The sequence below is a fragment of the Cottoperca gobio genome, chromosome 20 (assembly GCF_900634415.1).
Source record: "Cottoperca gobio chromosome 20, fCotGob3.1, whole genome shotgun sequence".
Lineage (NCBI taxonomy): Eukaryota > Metazoa > Chordata > Actinopteri > Perciformes > Bovichtidae > Cottoperca > Cottoperca gobio.
Genome location: NC_041374.1, coordinates 8,065,300 through 8,088,639, shown reverse-complemented (window position 1 = coordinate 8,088,639; position 23,340 = coordinate 8,065,300). Strand labels below are relative to the sequence as shown.

At 41.8% G+C, this 23,340-nt stretch overlaps 1 protein-coding gene across 2 annotated transcripts in view; it reads right to left on the bottom strand.

Moving 5' to 3' along the window:
• The window catches only part of prex2 (phosphatidylinositol-3,4,5-trisphosphate-dependent Rac exchange factor 2), an 84,459-nt gene extending 65,702 nt beyond the window's left edge, over nt 1–18,757 (bottom strand). The window contains exons 1-4 of one of the 2 annotated variants that reach the window (XM_029457919.1): nt 18,346–18,757; nt 3,834–3,905; nt 2,425–2,547; nt 122–232 (exon numbers count right to left, since the gene is read on the bottom strand). In XM_029457919.1, the coding sequence (XP_029313779.1) occupies nt 122–232; nt 2,425–2,547; nt 3,834–3,905; nt 18,346–18,498 (459 nt within the window). In that variant the 5' untranslated portion in view covers nt 18,499–18,757. Of the gene's footprint in view, nt 1–121; nt 233–2,424; nt 2,548–3,833; nt 3,906–4,197; nt 4,276–18,345 lie in introns of those variants that run through there. The other variant, XM_029457920.1, reaches the window with a different exon arrangement.
• Between the last annotated feature and the right edge of the window lie 4,583 nt (nt 18,758–23,340).

Sequence of the window (23,340 nt, the reverse complement as noted above, 5' to 3'; positions counted from 1 at the left end):
AAGAAACATTTAATGTTACACTTGTTCATGAGATGTAGCATCAGCGGTCCGTTCCACATGTTAGTCAGGTTAGCGTGGATTGAGAACTGATCTTCTGAGACTGTAATCTGTAGCGTCTCACCAGTAAACATGTCCGGACGCTCCTGATCTTATTGAGCTCCAGCAGCAGCCTCTGAGCCTTCTCATGGTTCCCTCCCCCGCAGTATTCGTCATAAATCTGGAAACGGCTCCTCTGCAAGAAGACAGAGAAACACCAGGTGAGAAGGACGAGTGAGGAGTCAAAGGAACGGATTACAAGCAGGAAGAGAGAGAAAGAGAAAGAGAAAGAGAAAGAGAAAGAGAAAGAGGAAGAGAAAGAGGAAGAGAGAGAAAGAGAAAGTGAAAGAGGAAGAGAAAGAGAAAGAAAAAGAGGAAGAGAAAGAGAAAGAGAAAGAGGAAGAGAGAGAAAGAGGAAGAGAAAGAGGAAGAGAGAGAAAGAGAAAGAGGAAGAGAGAGAAAGAGAAAGAGGAAGAGAGAGAGGAAGAGAGAGAAAGAGAAAGAGAGAGTAAGATAAAGAGAAATATAGAGAAAGCAAATGAATATAAAAGAGGAAGAGAAAGAGAGGCGAAGAGACGAAAGAGAAGAAGGAACGCGAAAGAAGGACAGCGCAGATTCAATCGAAAGAAGATCGCTTACCTCTCCCTTCGAATCTCATTCTCCTCTCGCCATCTCACTAGATCTCCCAGCTCCTTACACAACTGTCCCTACTTCCCTCCTCCCGCTCCCCCGCGCCTCTCTTCTCCCTCTCCCTCTCTCTCTGCCCCTCTCCTCGGCCTCCTCTCTCCTATCTCATCCCCTCTGGAAGAGAACGAGAAAGCGGATTCTCCCTCTCAGAGGAAGCGATAAATCTCCGCCCGGCACCAGACCCCACAACCACCTCACGTATACCTATCAATAGTAAAAGTGAACACAAGACAAGAGCAAGAGCGTGATTTATAGGTATTGCCAGAGGATTCTTCCCCACACTCTGCTATCCACCAGATACATAATGTGTACAGTGTGGGGGTGTGCAGCCATATGACATTATATATATATATTATCACTACAGCAGAGAAGATGGTCCACAGGCTTCTTCAGCTGAGGAACAAAGCTGGAGGACAGACAGAAGTGTCAGAACCACACAACTTCAGCTGTAGAGCATGCTCAGCTCCTTCTGTCAGGTTTCATAAAAGAGCAGTTTATGAACCTCTAAACACATTTATTATGTTTTGTCTGTGGGAACTGATTTCACTGACGTCCAAGAGGGAGGAGGGTCTGCAGTCAGCCTGAACCACACAGTCCGCTGGTTTGTGTTTCTGCTCTTCAGTTAGAAGCTGGAAATCTTTTCTTGGACATTTTAGAGCATCAACAAATCACTGAAGAAGAAATCAACTGCAGAACAATGGAGAGAATGTCTCATCTCCACCGACTCACATGGTCCCTCATGAATTATGGTCATGAGTTCTCAGTTATGCTGTGAATGATATCTTATATCTTCTCTGTCTTTCACCTGCATCAGCAGCACAATGCGGCGTCAGCGCCGGCTGGCAGAGTCGTGGCCTTCAGGCCGACAGATGATGGAAGATTTATTAGAAACATTTCATATGCCAGCGTGCGGCGAGGCTCAGCATCAAAGACCTGCGAGCATCACATGTGCAGTCTTCATGCGTAACGGATGAGCTGAGAACATGTGTCTCTGCTCGGACGGAAGAACTTCAGAAGAACTATGAGAACATTGATCTCTTTGTTGACTTGATTGTCAAATACCAATATATAAAATATTAATAACACGTCATTGCTTTTGAAATAGGGACAAACCAAAGCCATTACAGCGACTCTTTTTACATGAGTTTATTATTACATTTATATATATATGTATATTATATATGTATATATATATATATGTATATTATATATGTATATATGTGTATATTATATATATATATATATATATATATATATATATATATATATGTATATTGTATATGTATATATATATGTATATTATATATATGTATATTATATATATATATATATATATATACACATATATATATATATATATATATATATGTATATTATACATTTATATATGTATATTATATATTTATATATGTATATTATATATGTATATTATATATGTATATTATACATTTATATATGTATATTATAAATGTATATATGTATATATATATATATATATATATATATATATATATATGTATATTATAAATTTATATATGTATATTATATATTTATATATGTATATTATATATTCACAGAAATACACACATGTTTGTTTTCATCTTATTTTTGTATATTGTTTTAAATCTATTTAGTGTATTACACTTTTTTATTTGGACATGAATACTCAGATTTAAAACTTGATGGTCGCATGTGACTCACAAAGTGCAGGAAGCAGCGCCCGATCTCGTGGTGAGCGTGAGGGTCGGGCTGCAGCAGCTCCTCCACCATGGACAGGAAGTCTCTGTGGACCGCCAGGATCTCCTCGATGTTGGAGAATAAAACCTGAGAGAGAAAAAGGACTTAAAGAATCTGGATTGTCAAATAAAACTCAGTGCATTTGATGTTTTCCAGCTGGTTCTTGCTCCAGAGCTGTTCCGATCAATACTTTGGCTTCTGCTGCTTTATTGTGGCCATGTGCAGCAGGCAAGGGAATTCTGAGGCGACACAATAAAGAGTGAGGTTTCTTTGTATTGGGCATCTTGGCTTGAGACGTCTTTGATATTTGAATTTCAGACATTATTAGAGATATTTCAACAGAGAAGCTAAAAGAAGGAGAATGGAAACGTTGCCTTCATGTGGTGTTGACTTGTGTCCCTTCATGTCCTTCTTGTGGGACATTAAAAGGTCATAACGATGTAGACTGTAGTCAAATAAAAGAAAAAGCATGGGAAGCAGAGAAGTCTTCCATCAGGGTTCCTACAGCCTCTTGTACTCCCCTGCACTGTTTCTCTTTTGTGGTTAAACATCTGAATGAAGCAGGAGAACTACTGCTGTACACAGGCGCCGCAGAAACTCTGTTTATATCAACGTAACCTTCAGTGACGCTAAGAACAGAACGCAGGTAAACTTCCATCAACGCATTCAGGACGGCTGCACAATATCTCCTGTATTACCGTGATGTCATGAGGAAGACACGTTGCACTCTTATTCATCCAGCACAGAACTGAGTTCACCATCACTTAGTTTGTCTGGAGTAACATCTTTATTGTGATGTTCAACAACGTTATCTCGTATTCTCCTCGTATCCTGCAGCGCTGCATTCCAGAGGCCTGCATGTCACTCTGCTTGGGGACATCCCATAATGAGCCAAACTCCCTCTGAACAGCATGTTCCCAAACAAACTGAGCATTCGACGTATTCCAAAACACGGGAGCTGCAGTAAATATCCCCTGAATGTGTATTTACCTTGAGGAGTACGCAGCTCCCTGCAGCGGACACACTCCCGCTGTGAGCGAGCATCCTTTATTATGACCGGCCGGAACCACTTATAAATAGATTATATTTACAGCTGCTTCCTGCGTCGCCCACTAACCCTTCCTCCATTCAGAACGTGGCTGTTTCAGTTTGAAGAGCACCCTAAACAAGGACCCACTTTATTTAGTTTCCAATGTCATTTCCGGCCTTTTCATGGATCAGGTTACTGCATGAAAATAAGCTGTGTGTGCAGAGCAGAAGGCAGTTGCCCCTGATATCAGGGCTGTCCTTAGTTGACTAAAACCAGAATCCCCCCCCCCCCCCACACACACACACACACACACACACACACACACTCCCAGGGTGACCCTCACCTTGACAGTCTCCTCTGTGATGTTCTTGTCGATTTTGGTGGTAGCATACTGGTTGAGACGATGTAGAAAAACCTGCAGCAGAAAAGAGAAGTTAAAGCAGTTAACACTTTTAAACCGGCTCCGGGGTTTAAATTACATTTTGTCGTCTTTGCACCTTTAACGGCACAAATAGAAGAGGAGGTCCGAGGCTTTGTGTGCAATGCTCCTCAACAAAGGACACCTTATACGCGTAAAACACAATCGCTGCAGCGGGTACAGAAAAGACAGAATAACAGCAGCGTGGTATTTGAAAGGTGTGCAGATGCTGCGATGGGAGCTGGAGAGACCAACAGGCTGTGAACTGAGATGGATGAAGTGCTCTCACTTTCACAGGACGCTGGTTCCCAGGCTGCAGGCCCTCAACAGCCTCATGCTTCAGGCCTCTTCTCAGACATTAGGGAGGTATGTTTCATATTCTTAAAATGTGACCAAGAAGAAACATCCATCAACAAGTGCCAGAGACGAATCTTTATGTTTCTGAGAGCAGTCAGTCAGACAGAATCGATCGTCAGTGCAGCACACTTCAGAGCTGTGATGAAATCCAAAGCAAGGCGCACAAATCTAAACCTTCATGAAATATTAAGTACAAGAGAAATTCAATCGCTGCTCATTAAACTTCATGTTTAGCTACAACAACAACAACGTCCCTGATGTTCAAAGAGATGTCAAGTTTGAATGAGAGCACGTTGAGCAACAGCAGAAAAGTCTTTGGCACAACATCACAAAAACACACTTGTTTTCCTTTCCCACGTCAAACAACTCATTTTATTTATCCTACAAATGACATAAAAGGCAGCCACTCAAGCACGATAAGAGCCGAGATGAGATCTCTGAGTAGAATAAAGTGTGTGCGCTGCTGGAACACTGTGGAAAGACTCCAGACGCTGGAGATAAATGACCCAAATTAAAGAAAAGTGAGGCAAAGAAATTCAGCAACTGTGTCCACATTAAGAACAGAGTATTTCGTATTATTTATCGATACAACACATACGAGACTTCAGCAGCACAAAGCTTCATTTCATGGCACTACAGCAGGACACAAAGCAACAGCAGCCGCTCCACGAACATGAGCTGTGATGCTGTGAGGACCGACCATCCCTTCCTGGATTAATCCATTCACCGTTTGGTCTTTAAAATGTCCGAAAAAAGGGAATTACGTCCGTTCCAGTGCCTCCAAGTCCAAGTGGTGTCTTTAAACGTCAAAGACATTCACTTTAATATGAGATAAAACGAGAACAGCAGCAAATCTCTGGATTTAAACTGTTTATTATTTTGTCTTTCTGCATGAAAAATAACGATTCATTGATTATGATTATAATCCACTAACTGAGTGCAGCAATAAGTTACATCCGGAGTTTGTTTATTTGTTATTATAGTCGTCTTTTTTGAATAATATGATAATATGCATCATTACTTTACCATCTCTCCATGTGGAGGTTTTCACATTAACTGGGCACTGAAGTGTATAGAGTGAGCAGCTGATCCTTGTGAACCTCCGAACATTTCAATAAACAAAACTGTGAGAGAAAAGAAGTTACATCTGTCTTTGCAGTTGACCTTTGACCCCCGCAGAGAGCCATGATGCCATCTGTCCGCTGACCTGAGCGACCGACACGACACAGAGCTGCAGACTGCAGAGTTCTTCCTTCACACCAGGATCTCAGCGAGCGTCTGGGACTTTCACTTCATTAAATCAGTGGGAAGATTCAACTACAGAGTAATGTTGTGTTAAGACAACTACAAACTGACATGAAGAAGTTAGTGAGATCATCTTGATCGCGGTGTGTTGACGTGGAGCATACGAGCTGCGTTACAGAACGCTTGTGGTTGGAGAGGAAAATAAAAAGCTCTTAAATAATCGGCCTCTTTGTTGCAGCTCCAGCTGATTAGCATTCTGGAGCTGCCTTGCCTCGCAACACTGCCACTCACAAGCATTAGCATCTGATTAGCAAGTCTAATATGTACAAACACGGAGCAGACTTCGACAGGCGTGACGCGGCTTACAGTACGGGACCCTGGCTGCGCAAAAGTGGAGATAATTTGCATGAAAAACCAGCTTCCTCTCATTGATGCGTGGCTTCAAACACGGCTCATTAGAGTCCATCTCTTCAGTTTTAATAATGAAGAGTCTATTCAACAGGACATAATCACTACATCTGCACTAATTATACAGTAGATCCACAGCTGGGGGGCTCTGCAGCCCCCTGCACATGCTTATCACAAGCAAACAGATGGAAAACAGACTCCAAGGAACTCTGAAGCTGATTGGATGGAGATGATAAAGTGTTATTATCACACAGGAGATAAGACGGGTTTGTTTGTGGTGCTGAAGATGTTTCATGAAGTGCAGCACACCAACATGTCTCTTCTGAGGAGACGTGCAGGACTGCCGGGTTGCTGTGGTCAAGAGAAGCTGCCTGTCTGGATTTATGGACGCAGTAACAGTTCCCAGGCTGCCTGTGAATGTAAGAACATGTCCAGGTTTGTCCAGGCTGTCACAGTCCCGTCACTCTCCACTATCTTACCCACATTGTGAGGACCATTAGAGCTGAAGAACTGCTGAAGAAGCAACGTCTCTTTAAAGAAAACACATTTCCACTTTGGTCTGGTTTCTGTCTTTGTCCTCATTCTCAGAAAGGACCGACTGAATTCCAGCGGGAAACATTTTGTTCCCGAGGACTGGACGTGCTTTCTAACAGGAATCCACCGTGCTGGACATCAAGCAGACTTCATGTCACACCGTCTGTTAGCAGAGATGGACGCTCACTACGTCCACTCTGTGAATACTGTCTGCCTTAGACATTTGGTTGTTCCCTTTTCTGCATCACACACAAAACACACACACACACACACACACACACACACACACACACGTTCTATCCTTCGTCATGTATCAACAGCATTCAACACGGAAAAAACAAACAATCAGAAAGTCATTGTTCCCTGAGGCGCAGGTATAATCACCGGAATCGTCCCTCTGACGGCGGAGGGGGACGACACATTAAAAGCCCATTAAAGTTTTCATTATACCTCAGAGCAGACGGGCGCGGAGAAGATTCTGCTCCCCGCGTGTGGCCGAGCTTCCATTAATCAACAGCAGCTCACGAGCTGTAACAAGCTGACCTTCACTGTCACAGGTTCAGGTCCTGACAGTGAGGGGGCCCACACACAACTGTCTATAGTGTGAGCACTAACGTCCGGACTGATCCGTCAAAAACTTGACTTTAGAATAAACAAACATGGAAGATGACGGGCAGGAATGACCAGCGTTACATTTGCACTACTTTGTGCTGAGAAAAAGAAATCATGAAGTCATAGCGACGTGAACATGGTAGAAACAGAAAGTGGAGGCTTGCAGGACATGACGAAGCTTCCATCCCGACTGACAGAGGAAGCTTCACGAGGCTTCTGAGCGACAGCAGCTCAGTAACTGCAGACTTCAGTGTCGTACAGTGAAGGAGAGGCAGAGTGACAGGCGGCTTCCATGCGTGTGTGGACACAATGCTGCCCCCCCCCCCCACCCCCAGCAAGATACAGTCGTCCTGCCACATGTTGATCTCAGACATGAGTCACACAGACAGTGATGAACACGCTTTAAAATAAAGTGTGTTCACAATATTTGCCAAACCAACAGAGCTGAAAGTTTAACATCTCGAAGTCTCTCCTCAGATTTTATGACATCATGTTTTAGTTTTAGATTTTTTTGTTATTTGATGATATAAATGTAATTATGGTGCGGTTGGTTAACACAGGAACAGTTTCTGAAGCGCAGTGAAGATGTGTTTGAGGCTAAACGTCGACTGAAACGGAATATTTTTTCACTAAATGTTGACTTTTGGACTTTAAACGCTGAAGTTATTGTAAACGTTAGGATTAGAGTCAGAAACTATCGTCCACAGCACCACTGAGTCTAACTCTAATAATAATAATAATAATAATAATAACAATAATCTGTTTCTTTAAACCTTTAGCAGCATCGGATGTTGAATGTCAACAATATGAATGAAGCTTTAAACAGTTTGGTGCTCTGTGGCTCGGTCTAAACGCTGCAGTGAAAGTGAAGTGAGTGTAAACAGAATAAAGAAAGTGTGAGGGAACATTCCTCCGGTTACAGCCAGCAGCGCGGCGCTGAGGGGAACACAAAGAGAGGAGCGCACTCAACAGATCCACAGGAGCAAAGTGATGCAGCGCATAGTAGCTGCTCCCTGCTTCACAAATGAGTCTGAATCAAGAATAAAGCTCCAACATCTGCGGATGTGTTTAGTTTAAAAGTATGTTTGATGCATTACATGCAAAACAACCATCTTAGGTCCCTGCAGGTCGACTGGTGCAGAACATTATGATCTCCTGGAAACTAAAAGTACTGAAGCAGCTTTATTAAGAAGACGAGTAAAAGAATGGCCGTGTTCTTGTGATGTGGGATCTAACAATGGAAGCAGGTCCAACATGAGTTCATTGGCACCAGTTTAAACTGAGGAGGGATGAATGGTCTCACAGTCTGTTGGACAACCTGCCTCTTTGTCCCCGATGGCTCACTCCTGTCTTTGTTGTCCTGATTGGAGAGCTGACAAACAACCGCACACAAACATCCTGTTTGTGCAAGAGTTTCTCCTCTATGATTTATATTTAGGCGTGCAAAAAGAAAAGATGAATATGTATAGGAATGTTTCAACATGTGCAGGTGTTTCAACATGTGCAGGTGTTTCAGTGTTTTAATCTCACGTCTGCGAAAGATAAAGATTCAAAGACCAATTAAAGCCACAAACAGCTTCCACACGGAAAAGCCGGCTGTAGTGACTCACTAGACTGTGAAGTTATGCTCATTAACGTGACGTCTTTGTGTGTGTGTGTGTGTGTGTGTGTGTGTGTGTGTGTGTGTGTGTGTGTGTGTGTGTGTGTGTGTGCGTGTGTGTTTCTATGTCTGACTAAAAAGTAAAGCAGTGTGGTGTCAGTTTAAAGGACAGCAGGTAACAGGTGAATCTGCTGTGTGTGTGTGTGTGTGTGTGTGTGTGTGTGTGTGTGTGTGTGTGTGTGTGTGTGTGTGTGTGTGTGCGTGTGCGTGTGTGCAGCAGAGATTAAAAAGAGACAAGGCAGACAGAGAGGAAGTAGAGAGGGAAGAAAGAAATCGACAGAGCTGTCAGAAAAGCGATTCATAAAACCCTTCTGTCCCACGCTTGATTTAAGACATTTTAATTCCACTTAAAGTAAATGAAGTTATTATTTTTCGGTGAATGAATTCAGTCTTTTTAAGGAGCTCTGTTTTCAGCCTTGTTTTTTAAGCACGACACCCCTGCAGGGAGGATATGCTGCCTTTACCGTAACTTCCTGCACAGAGGAACTGATTTTAAACCGGAATACAACATTACAGGGTTAAATGTTCTGGCCTCACATACACACACACCATACACACACACACCATACACACACACACCACATTCCTGGCAAGAAAAAACTGAACTTCCGCCAAAAAGTCCTGACAAACAGAGTCAGTCTCGGATGCTGAGCGCTCACAGGGGAACAGAGAAGAGAGAAAAGACTCTTTATGGTTCTCTCCCATGAGCCGAGCTCTCCTGTCTTCCACAGGTCCTGACGACACCTCCAGGACTCATCCCGGCTTCCATCGCATTAGACCTCTGGCTACAATTTCCCCTAACAGGCCGGTTTCTCTCCACTGGGAGCGTATACAGGAAACAGACACTCTTACTGCAGCGGGGAATGTTAATGTTTCTATCTTGGGAGTGGCTTTAAGGCTCATCTGCACAGCTTAAAGCTGCTCTATGGTTCTAATTAATGACGGAGAACATGGTGTGTATTCCTCTTACAGGTTCTGCAAGGGAACAAAAGCTCATTTGTCCGGGGAAGACTTTCCTTTTAAAATCCAGGCACCACATGACTCCCAACAATGAACACAATACTTCAGCAGAATAAGATAATTATCACCTCCACTAACAAGGATGTTTCTGTCTGCGAGCCCCCATTGGAGAGGTGTGACCTCATTACAGTGTGTAGTGCATCCAGATCACGGGGCTGGATACATCAACTCAACTTCTCATTAACATTGCAAAATAAACATTTGTGCTGCATTCATGTTCTGTCAGAAAAACGGGAAATATTTGCTCCGGATTAGGAAAATGGCAATAACTGGCAGAGTCGGTGAGAACGTTGGTGCACATGTCACGGCTCGCCTGAAGCGTTTCCTTCGCTCTTCGTTGACCAAACACTGAAACACTTTGAGCAACACAGCAGGCCGACAACACTTCGGACACATCCCACATTAAGACTTAAAGATCAGTACTGGGACCTTCTGACGAGCATGTGCATTCTTGTCCTTTCAGTGACCCTGGCACCTGAGGCAGAACATGAATGAAGCAATGTATCTAATGAATATGTCCAATACCTGCACCTGAGCCCCGGTGAGACGGAGCACTGGAGGGAAATGAACGAGCACAGAAAGCTCGAAGTCGTGTCCGTTAAACTGAACACCTGCCAGGCTGCGGGTCTGTTTAATTTCACCCATCACAGCACTGTAAACAGGTGACTGCAGGAAGACCTTCTGACTGAAGGTGGGAATGAATTAGTGAGAGCAGCCTCGTGTAGATGAGTTACACTTCAGAGACACAACCTGCCATGTTCCCCAATCTCCATGTGCAGCCAAGCAAACCACACAGCAGCTCCCTGCATCGATCTGCAAGATGACGCAGCAGATTCATCCGTCTCCCCCCCCCCCCCCCGCTACACATCTCAAACCTGCAGCGTCAGCGTCTCACAGAACCAGACGCTGTCAATGGAGGATTGAACAACTGCCATGAACGTTTCTCCTCCACTCTCTCTCTCCGAGCACGACTGTTGGGACTCGTAACAAACCCCCCCCCCCCCCCCCCCCCGTTCTGCTCATCATGCCTCCTGTTTGTCTGTGAATGGAGAGCAGGGGGCAGCACGCCAACATGGCTGCAGCAGACCTCAGCTTGACTTCTCCCTTCAAACGAGGGAGAATGGAAACCACTGATTCCTGCACATCAACTCCTTTTATTGTAATTGAGGTTTTTTAGACTATTTTATAGTCAGTCATTTAGAAGTGTCCAAAGTGACACAAAACAAAATTAATGCAAGGTTCAACTTCAAATCTGACCTCCAGTTTTTAACAAACCACAACACTGTTCTCAACCAATCAGATCGCTCCCTTTTCTTTACCACCAGCGGAGCCGGCAGGTAAATCAAACTCTTGCAGAAGGAAAACATCTTTTGAGAAAAGTCACTTCAGTGCCGTTCTTTTTCTCCTTCAGTCGAGAAATACTCTCCAGTCCTGAGACAACCGATGCGATCGCAGGATTTATGCAAAACTTTTATTGTTGTTTGTTTTAACAGTCTCACAAACCAGCAGCTGCTCGCAGGACGCTGGTTGGTCCGAACACATGAGGTTTGTGCAACGTAACAACAACAGCAACACACGTGTGGTGCTTTCTCCTCCAGGTCTATCAGGAGATGTGCAGCTTCCCCTTCTGAAGACATCGTATTCATGAATGCATTCAGAAGCACACACTGTTGGAAGGTCTGAAGCAGAAGCCAGACTTCCTTTAGATATCCCTTTACGTGTGAAACTAAATTGACTGCACACATGCGTGACTTTCAATATGAAAGTGGAAAGTTGAGGCGTACTCACTGTGTAGGGACAAAGAGTTCAAGAGGAGGGAAAATAAAACAGAAAGGGATAGACATACATGAAAAGGATGTCTGTGGACACGGGTCGCTTTGGGACAGAGAGACACTTGTCTAACTCCCAAATCCCATTCAACTGCTTAATTAAATCATTTAGAGTGAAGTGGAATTTCCCATCATGTCTGGCAGCTCTGAGAAACGCTGGATGGACAGAGACGTGAAAGACTTGGAAAGTACAAACCACAGAGAGAGAAATCATGCACACGTCTTCATATTCTGGGGATTTAAAAGTGTAGCGACAGCTGCTCTGCTGTTTGTTTGTGGACATTTCATGATGACAAACCACAAGGTTTCATTCACAAACAATAACCTTCATTTGTTTGATGAGCAACAGACCAGCATCTAAACACACAATGTGTCATTTCCACCATGACAGGAGAGAGGAAATGTTACCTTCAGGAACATTACACATGTCTCTGTCTCACTACATATACAACACAGGACTGATGACACCATGACAGGAGAGAGAGGAAACGTTACCTTCAGGAACATTACACATTTCTCTGTCTCACTACATATACAACACAGGACTGATGACACCATGACAGGAGAGGAAACGTTACCTTCAGGGACATTACACATTTCTCTGTCTCACTACATATACAACACAGGACTGATGACACCATGACAGGAAAGAGAGGAAACGTTACCTTCAGGGACATTACACATCTCTCTGTCTCACTACATATACAACACAGGACTGATGACACCATGACAGGAGAGAGAGGAAACGTTACCTTCAGGAACATTACACATCTCTCTGTCTCACTACATATACAACACAGGACTGATGACACCATGACAGGAGAGAGAGGAAACGTTACCTTCAGGAACATTACACATCTCTCTGTCTCACTACATACACAACACAGGACTGATGACACCATGACAGGAGAGAGAGGAAACGTTACCTTCAGGAACATTACACATGTCTCTGTCTCACTACATATACAACACAGGACTGATGACACCATGACAGGAGAGAGAGGAAACGTTACCTTCAGGGACATTACACATGTCTCTGTCTCACTACATATACAACACAGGACTGATGACACCATGACAGGAGAGAGAGGAAACGTTACCTTCAGGAACATTACACATCTCTCTGTCTCACTACATATACAACACAGGGTGAGTCACTTGAGACTTTTTAATGCAGAAATGTCACATATTATATCTTTAATTCATTTGTAAACATATTGTCATTTTTTCGTGTTGTGTATCTGCAATGCTGAAGCAGGTTTGAGAGCACTGAACAGTCCCTGCAGGCATCTGAGCAAGTGTGTGTGAGTGTGCATGTGTGTGTATGTGTGTGTGTGTGTGTGTGTGTGTGTGTGTGTGTGTGTGTGTGTGAGTGAGTGTTTGAGTGTGCATGTGTGTGTGTGTGTGTGCATGTGTTCCCTGCTGCAGAGCACGCCAGCCAAAACACAGGCCCCCTTGTGATGATGACCCCTTCACACTCCATGAACGTCCTGACAAGTGTCTACCGTGGTCCCGCCACTCTTCTACTTATCGCACGTAAGCCCCATGTGACCAGGCAGCTGGCACTGACCAAATCAAAGACCTCCTTCTCCTCCGGGCAGCAGCACCACCTCTGCCTCCTGAGCTACATCCACTCCATGGATTCAATGCAAAGGGTCCTTGCAGCTCCATCGCCTCGATGCAATGAAGCTGCCCTTTGCCAATTGGGGGCAACAGTGGCCAAACTCTCTTCCCCCGGCCCAGCGGAGACAGTGGGGGAAGTGTGTGCGTGCTGGAGCAGGAAACATGCAGCACAATGTAAAGACAGGGAGGGCCAGGAAGGAAGGAAATCCTGCTTGAAAAATGGCCTTTGAGACAAAAGCAAAAGAACTCTCTTCAGGGCAAGAACCTTCTTGAGGGACTCGAGTCAATTCAGCATAAAATACCAAAAAATGCGTCTCTTTCCAGAAATCATGACCCGCTTACTCAAGATAATCCACAGAGGTTATTGTGAGCAGGTTCATAAAGGAACTATTTCTTTCTACCGAACTACACCTGCCAACGAGTGAGCACTGAGCATGAGAAGATGCACGCTTCCTTCTGCGTGGAAATAATGTGGAACTCACAGCATCCAAAATAAAGGATGGACGAGGTTCACACAGCGTGGAAACATAAGGAATGAGCTTCCTGAAGGACGTCAGGCCGGCGTGGAACGAGTAACTGTATTGTGGGGCGTTCATAAATGAATAAAGGAAGTAATTACTGAGTAAAGAAGAGAGAACATACTCTCTGTGGAATCTCTTATCACCAATGCAGTTTATTATGGAGACAGACGAATGTAAACACAGAAACCAGCAGCATCATGTAATCACACGCTGTTCTTATCTGTCATTGAAAGTATAATTTATGAAGAGGAAACGTCACGTGGTGTCTCATTACATCTGACCTCTTCACCTTCCTCTCCTCCCACAGATCCAGACAACAGTCTTAACATTTCTGACCTCTGACCCCAAAAACATGAACAATTAATCTCACTGTGAGGAAAGTCCTCAGACTGTATACAAGACGTGCAGGCATCACTGTGACCTCACACATTGTGTTCTGAGGTTTAAAGCCTCCAGTTCTTTGGCCGTCGCCATCTTGTTTTTTGGAACCAGAAGTGACACATTTTTAGACGGCAACATTTTTTAATTAACTTTGATGAAGTGAAAACACAAACTGTGAAAAGGTTCCAGGTGCAAGAAGAAAACACAGCCCATCAAAAGGTCAACAGGTCAAAAGCTTTTGCTGCTTTGCAACATAAATACAACATCCTCCATGTAGCGCTGTTCCTGTACACCAACACGCTCTGTTTACACGCTTTGTTTGTGTGTTTTCATTACATCAGGACGCACTGACCAGCATCTCCTGCTCGCTTCCATCCGAACACAGGGAGGAGCTCAACACAGGAAGAGGATAGCAACAAGAGGTTGTGACCTTTGGGGTCATCAGCCGTCTGTCTGGAGAATATGAACCTTCTCCTCGTGACCCCCCCCCCCCCCCCTCCCGCCCCCCCTGACCTGACCTCCCTCAGGATTATCCGCTGCTCACATGTTACAAGCAAAAAAGAAAACTTCTTGGATGCCATTTTTGCTCCTCGATCACAGTTTTCAGGGATATTCTGAGATGTCTTAATGTCTGACTGTGCAGCTGTGTTTAACATGTGGAAATAAACATGCAATATAACAAGAGATGTGTGAAGAGATTCCACAGCAGTCTCAAACCGCAATTCATTAAAATGTCAATTTATGCACAGATCTAAAATGTTTTAAACATTACACTCAGCGCTTGCTTCAAAGTTCAACAGGCTTTTTTGGGGAGAGGAAGGCAGCAGCTGAGGGACCACTTAATGCACTGCACAGCTCTTTGGAATATATTAAGTTAACTTGTGGCTCAGATCTCCCTCCAGAACCAGGACATGAAAGATTTCTTTCTTTGTGCTTCCCTCTATTCTCCCTCCTAAGTGTTTATCATGCACGCAGAACAGTGAGCAGTGAGCGGTGGCACAGACTATGTAAAGCATTTCATTTGACACTGGGACTAGAAACCCTGCAGAAAGGCAAAGACCTCATTAAAATGACTGTTTACATTATTCTTCATTTGTTCCCCTCATTGAGACATTTCTAAGAATGTAATTTTATTGGCTCGTAGCCGTCCCAGATAAACACAGTGCCGCCCACTATCTGCAGATATAACTGTTCATTATGTAAGATACAGCTTCCTCTCGCCGTCCCACTGCTGTGGACGTTTGCAGCTTTGCAAGTTTGCTTTAATATAAAGACGAAATGTTTTCAGCCTCTCAAACATGGAGGTTTAAACGGCAGATTAATCGATGAAAAGAATCGCTGGTTGCAGTGCTGTTTAGACTCATACAAGATGTGATCTGTTCCCATGAGGTACGAACACCAACCGCCTCAGACTGTCCCGGGACAAGTTTGCTCAGACTGTCCCGGAACAGTTTGCTCAGACTGTCCCGGGACAGTTTGCTCAGACTGTCCCGGGACAGTTTTCCACTACACAGGGAGGTGTGTGTGAGGTGCATTGTGTTTGGGTCCCACGGATCAGCAGCAACAATCTCTGCTCCACAGTTCAACTCTGGCTGCTGACGGAGCCTCATTGTTCCCCAGCATTTCCTAACCTCGGAGGAATTCCTCCTCCAGGAAATATGGTTTACAAGAGAAGGCAGCGAGCCCAGCCCCCCCGCCCCTTACCCTTCTGGCAATATCTACTGCGTGATCAGCTCTACCCTTTTCCCTTCTCCCCTCCAGCAACTTCCCGCTCAACCTTCTCCCCGCTGGAGCTCGGAGCCCCCAGGATTATCCCACCAGGGAGCCGCACAGAGGGGGGCCGTCCTCGAGACACAGAAACTTGTGTGATTCTTAACTGGTTTTAGCGTGTCAGAAGAGGAAGCGGGGAGGCAACCGTGTGCGAGTGTGTGATCAGATGAAAGTCTTCTTTATGACCCCTCTCCCCAGTGGGGCTGTCTTTGATCATCCGGAGTCTCTTCCACACTCGGACCTCCCACATGACGGCAGATAGAGCTGCAACTGTTCGTCCACTAATCAATTAGAGCAGGAGGAGTCCGAAAAGGCTGTTTCAGCCTCTCAAATATAGAGACGTGCTGCGTTTCTCTGTTTATTATCATATTAAAGTGAATATCTTTGAGCTTTTTAGATAAAACAAGATAAAGAAACTGGGAAATTTTATAGACCAAACGATTAACCGATTATCTTCCAGATTAACCGCTAGATTAATGAAAATGATCGGTTGTTGCAGCCCTAGATAAAAGTGACTCTTCTAGTGTCTTTATCAGCTCCATCAGATCCATCAGCTCCATCAGCTTCATCAGCTCCATCAGCTCCATCAGATCCATCAGATCCATCAGATCCATCAGCGCCATCAGATCCATCAGCGCCATCAGCTCCATCAGATCCATCAGCTCCATCAGATTCATCAGCTCCATCAGATCCATCAGCTCCATCAGATCCATCAGCTCCATCAGATCCATCAGCTTCATCAGATCCATCAGATCCATCAGATCCATCAGCTCCATCAGATCCATCAGCTCCATCAGATCCATCAGATCCATCAGATCCATCAGCTCCATCAGATCCATCAGCTCCATCAGATCCATCAGATCCATCAGCTCCATCAGATCCATCAGATCCATCAGCTCCATCAGATCCATCAGCTTCATCAGATCCATCAGCTCCATCAGATCCATCAGCTCCATCAGATCCATCAGCTCCATCAGATCCATCAGATCCATCAGATCCATCAGCTCCATCAGATCCATCAGCTTCATCAGATCCATCAGATCCATCAAATCCATCAGCTCCATCAGATCCATCAGCTCCATCAGATCCATCAGATCCATCAGATCCATCAGCTCCATCAGATCCATCAGATCCAATACGCAGCCAAACCAACAACTGCAATCTTTCTGTCAGAACTGACGCATTCATCCCGACATTCCCGGGCCAAGAACAGAGTGACCTTGTAAGGATCAGCCTGAAATGAATCCCAGTCCCAGCACCACAGGGGAGATAAAGGAGGGGTGGCTGCATTCCCCAAAACCCCCCCAGGACAGAGGACACATCATGTAATAGCCTCCTCCAGTGATGCCACTTCTAAGAAAGGCCAGACTGAGCAGCTTTCCCTGCCTGGTCCCTCCGTCCTCCAGTGGAAACATCTGGGCAGTGGGGGGGAGGTCAGGGTGTTCACATTCATACATCTGGGAAATAACACGCTTAATGACACACAACACGGAGCCCCTTCGACTCGACTCCCCTACAAAGTTCCCATCGCACTAAGAATACCCCCCCCCAATGATTGAATAATCATTCAACAACTATTCTGAGCCAGACCAGCGCTGAGTGGACTCATCGTCTCAGAGCGAGCAGCACCACTCTCTGCTTTAAACTGAACATTTCCACAGTTTTCCTGCTGACTCTTAGGTTCGTGTTATTTTAACAGCATTAAACTGACAGCACATCATTCCTGTGTGGCAGCAGCGAGTGTTACGCTCAGTGTGCAGCCGCTCCGCTGGTTTTCATGTGAGTGCACCTGTCCCGTCCACGCCAGAACTCCCCACACTTCTGGATCTGATCAGAAGTTGGCAAAGGAAGAAGCAGCAACATGCACTCACACTGTAATTCACTTTATTATGAAGTAAAACAGAAGCAGCACAGCTTCATATTTAAGAAGCTGAAAACAGAATTTAAAGACATTTTCTCATGAAACATGTTTTTACTGATCAGTCGACTAATCGTTGCAGCTCCTCTGTAGGACACAAGTCACAAGCCTTATAATACAGAAATCATTACAGACTCATATAGGATGTTCAAAGTACTTCAGAGTAAACTCTGCATTAACAGTAACAAACTGTATCAGAATGTGGTCATTTAAAACTTAAAATCTTAAATGAATGTGTAAAAGTAGTCTGTGCACTGAGCCCTCAGCCTGCAGAGGATTAAACATCTGTCTGCTTTCACACGTTCACACTTCTGCAGAGTCACTATGTCCAACACACAGAGAGCAGACAGGTAACAGTGGATCCACAGGCTGCTCATAGTATTAACATATCAGGAGCCTGAGAGGAGTTTGCACTCTTTAGTGGAGGAGCTGCAGCCCTGGAGCCTGACGCTGCATGCATACTAATCAAGCTGCCTGTGTGTTTGTTTGTGCGCTCTGGAACTTCATCTTCTTCAGTCAAACAAAACTTCTCTGCTTCAAAATGCTTGTGACAACTCACCGAGAGGAACTCTAGCGTCCCGACATAATCCCGTTCAGTCTTCAGGAGTTCACTCAGGACGCAAACTCGTAACCGGAGCTGCTTCTCCAGATCCTTCCCGCTCTCAGCTCTGTGCTCACTCCTGCTCTCCTCCGTCATGGTGAGCAGATTCATGCAAAACCTCAATATGTCCTTCAGCAACACGTCTCACATCACACGACAGGCTTCAGTGAGTGGAGTGTGCAGCATGGCCCCCGGTGTCTGCGCCTGCAAGTCCACAGGAAGAGGAGGACAAACAATGCAGGCGGATAAAAACGCGAATTAAAAAAAGCAAGTTTAAAAATAAAATAGATGGAAAGTCCACAGCAGCGCGAGACAGCTCCCACAGAGCGTGAGTGAAGCGCGTGCAACAAGTGGACAGCAGTTAGAAAGTTGAGTCCATGTGACTCCTGAAATCTTCATCCTAAATCCAGCCTCCCTGCAGCCTGACCGGAGAGGACCAGTGTCAGGCTGCACCGTGGACCACACCACTTCCGGCTGCGCTTTTCAGTATAAAGGTGTAGCCGCAGGTTTTGAGGAAGAAAACACCAACTCACACATTTAAACACATTGTTTTCATGATCACACAGATGAAGTAGAATCGATTAAAATTGCCAGTGAAAATGAGATGCAGGAAATTAAACGTACACTGGCTGGATTGATGCCCTATAATACTGTTCTTTTATTTTGAAGGAACAACTACTGCACTTCTGGGATTATTGTCGTTATCTCCTGAAATGTTCACAAACTGTCCTATACACAAACTATGATCAATAAATAAATTAGGATATAGTAAATGAGATAAGAATAAGGTTTTATTGATCCCTTGGTGAAATAGTGTAGTATAGTAATGTAGTATAGTATAGTAATATAGTATAGTATAGTAATGTAGTAATGTAGTATAGTAATGTAGTATAGTATAGTAATGTAGTATAGTATAGTGTAGTATAGTAATATAGTATAGTAATTTAGGATAGTATAGTGATGTAGTATAGTAATGTAGTGTAGTATAGTAATGTAGTATAACAATGTAGTATAGTAATATAGTATGGTATAGTAATATAGTATAGTAATGTAGTATAGTATAGTATAGTATAGTATAGTGTAGTATAGTATAGTATAGTATAGTAATGTAGTATAGTAATGTAGTATAGTAAAGTATGGTAATGTAGTATAGTGTAGTATAGTATAGCATAGTGTAGTAATGTAGTATAGTAGAGTAATGTAGCATAGTGTAGTATAATAATGTAGTATAGTATAGTATAGTATAGTATAGTATAGTATAGTAATGTAGTATAGTAATGTAGTATATTAATTTAGTATAGTATAGTATAGTAATGTAGTATAGTGTAGTATATTATAGTAATGTAGTATAGTATAGTAGTATAGTAATGTAGTATAGTAATGTAGTATAGTATAGTAATGTAGTATAGTATAGTAAAGTAATGTAGTGTAGTAATGTAGTATAGTATAGTAATGTAGTATAGTATAGTAATTTAGTATAGTATAGTAATATAGTATAGTATAGTAATATGGTATAGTAATGTAGTATAGTGTAGTAATTTAGTATAGTATAGTAATGTAGTATAGTGTAGTATAATAATGTAGTAAAGTATAGTATAGTATACTAATGTAGTATAGTATAGTAATACAGTATAATATAGTAATATAGTATAGTATAGTAATGTAGTATAGTATAGTATAGTATAGTATAGTAATGTAGTATAGTATAGTATAGCATAGTAATGTAGTATAGTATAGTATAGTATAGTAATGTAGTATAGTATTGTATAGTAATGTAGTATAGTATTGTATAGTAATGTAGTATAGTATAGTAATATAGTATAGTCATTTAGTATAGTATAGTATAGTATAGTATAGTATAGTATAGTAATGTAATGTAGTATAGTATAGTGTAGTATAGTATAGTAATGTAGTATAGTAATGTAGTATAGTATAGTATAGTATAGTAATGTAGTATCGTATAGTAATGTAGTATAGTATAGTATAGTATAGTAATGTAGTATAGTATAGTAATGTAGTATAGTGTAGTAAAGTATAGTAATGTAGTATAGTATTGTATAGTAATGTAGTATAGTAATATAGTATAGTAATTTAGTATAGGATAGTAATTTAGTATAGGATAGTAATGTAGTATAGTATAGTATAGTGTAGTAATGTATAGTATAGTATAGTAATGTAGTATTGTATAGTATAGTATAGTGTAGTATAGTAATGTAGTATAGTATAGTATAGTAATGTATAGTAATGTATCGTAATGTAGTATAGTATAGTATAGTATAGTATAGTATAGTAATGTAATGTAATGTAATATAGTATAGTATAGTAATGTAGTATAGTATAGTATAGTATAGTAGTTTCGTGTAGTATAGTTTTTAAAGGCCATTTTTTTACCAACTGCAACATTAAAACAATGTGCATTTTAATACATCAATAATTATAATTCAATAATATAATATACATTACTCTGAAACGGGTCATTCTGCATAATGAAAACTTTTGGTACTTCAGGTATGTTTTGATACTGATACTTAAATGCAGGACCTTTCCTTGTAACTTGTATTTCTACAGTGTAGTATAGGATCGGATGAAACTATTGTCACTGCAAAAGTGAAGCATGCCAGAGAGTTGTGTTGCATTACTGTAACTGCTTTCTTTCTCCTCATAATAAAGTACAGCAGTCAGTTAATGAAGTAATACAGTCATAAAACCTCTGCTTAGATCATTGAGTTCCAAATCAGCTTATCACCAATATCTGTGTGTGTGGGTGGGGAGGGGGGCTTAATTACATACTCTGCAATGCCATCAGTTCTTTAGATAAACTCTAAGTGAGACTTACGGGTGTGTGTGTGCCCTGCATCTCTCTACTGTTTCCACATGTCCAACAACTCTTTACTGAGTACTGAGTACTTACTACTGAGTACTGACTCCTGAGTACTGAGTACTGACTACTGTGTAGTCATGTAGTATAGTAGAGTAATGTAGTATAGTGTAGTATAATAATGTAGTAGAGTATAGTATAGTAATGTAGTATAGTATAGTAATACAGTATAGTATAGTGTAGTATAGTATAGTGTAGTGTAGTGTAGTGTAGTATAGTGTAGTGTAGTGTAGTGTAGTATAGTGTAGTGTAGTATAGTAATATAGTATAGTATAGTAATTTAGTATAGTAATGTAGTATAGTGTAGTATAGTATATTATAGTAATGTAGTATAGTATAGTATTTTATAGTAATGTAGTATAGTATAGTATAGTAATGTAGTATAGTATAGTAATTTAGTATAGTATAGTAATATAGTATATAGTATAGTAATATAGTATAGTAATGTAGTATAGTGTAGTATAGTATATTATAGTAATTTAGTATCGTATAGTAATGTAGTATAGTGTAGTATAATAATGTAGTATAGTATAGTAGTATAGTAATGTAGTATAGTATAGTATAGTATAGTAATGTAGTATAGTATAGTATAGTATAGTATAGTATAGTATAGTATAGTATAGTATAGTATAGTATAGTATAGTATAGTAGTATAGTAATGTAGTATAGTAATGTAGTATAGTATTGTATTGTATTGTATAGTAATGTAGTATAGTATAGTATAGTATAGTGTAGTATAGTATAGTTTTTAAAGGCCATTTTTTTTACCAACTGCAACATTAAAACAATGTGCATTTTAATGCATCAATAATTATAATTCAATAATATAATACTATATATATATTACTCTGAAACGGGTCATTCTGCATAATGAAAACTTTTGGTATTTCAGGTATGTTTTGATACTGATACTTGAATGCAGGACCTTCACTTGTAACTTGTATTTCTACAGTTAGTATAGGATTGGATGAAACTATTGTCAGCAGTCAGTTAATGAAGTAATACAGTCATAAAACCTCTGCTTGGATCATTCAGTTCCAAATCAGCTTATCACCAATATCTGTGTGTGTGTGTGTGTGAGTGGGGGGGGGGCTTAATTACATACTCTGCAATGCCATCAGTTCTTTAGATAAACTCTAAGTGAGACTTACGGGTGTGTATGTGCCCTGCATCTCTCTATTGTTTCCACATGTCCAACAACTCTTTACTGAGTACTGAGTACTTACTACTGAGTACTGACTCGTGAGTACTGAGTACTGAGTACTGAGTACTGAGTACTGAGGATTATGGGATTGCAGAAGTTTCCTTTCAGATCAGGTATTCACTGAGTTGTTTCTACATGTGTGTGTTTGTATATACAGTATGTTTATGTGTGTGTATGTATGTTTATTGGAGCTGCAACGACTAGTCGACGAGACGATTAGTCATCGAAGCTAATCGCCAAATATTTTGATCATTTGTTCATCGTTTAAATCAGATTAAAGTGAATATCTTTGGGTTTTGGACAAAACAAGATATTTAAAGATGTCACTTTGGACTTTGAGAAACCGGGATGAACATATTGCACTATTTTTTTATATTTAATTTGATAATTAAAATAATCGTTAATTGCAGCCCTAATGTTTACAGGGTATATATATGTATATATATATATGCAACATATATTTATATATATATGTGTTTGTGTGTGTGTGTATTTCTATGTGTATACTGTAGGGTTATAACAGTATACCACTGTGTGTGCGCGTGCGCGTGCGTGTGTGTGTGCGTGCGTGTGCGTGTGTGTGTGTGATTCACAGGAGATGTTTGTACTTTAAACACAATCAGACCTTTTCTCACAGCAGCTTCACATTTAAGCTTTAATGCTTTGAAACCAGGAAAATCAACAACATCATTAAGTGTCATTAATACAGAAAAAATGCAGAGAAACTATGAAAGTGTGGACACACAAACATGCAGTAAGACAAGTGGAAAACTTGCAAACAGTCACATGTTTGATCAGGACTGAGTCTCAGGAGCTGGAAGACATATTGAAACGCTGCAGTGCAGCAGCAGAAGCAGCAGAAGCTGGTTAA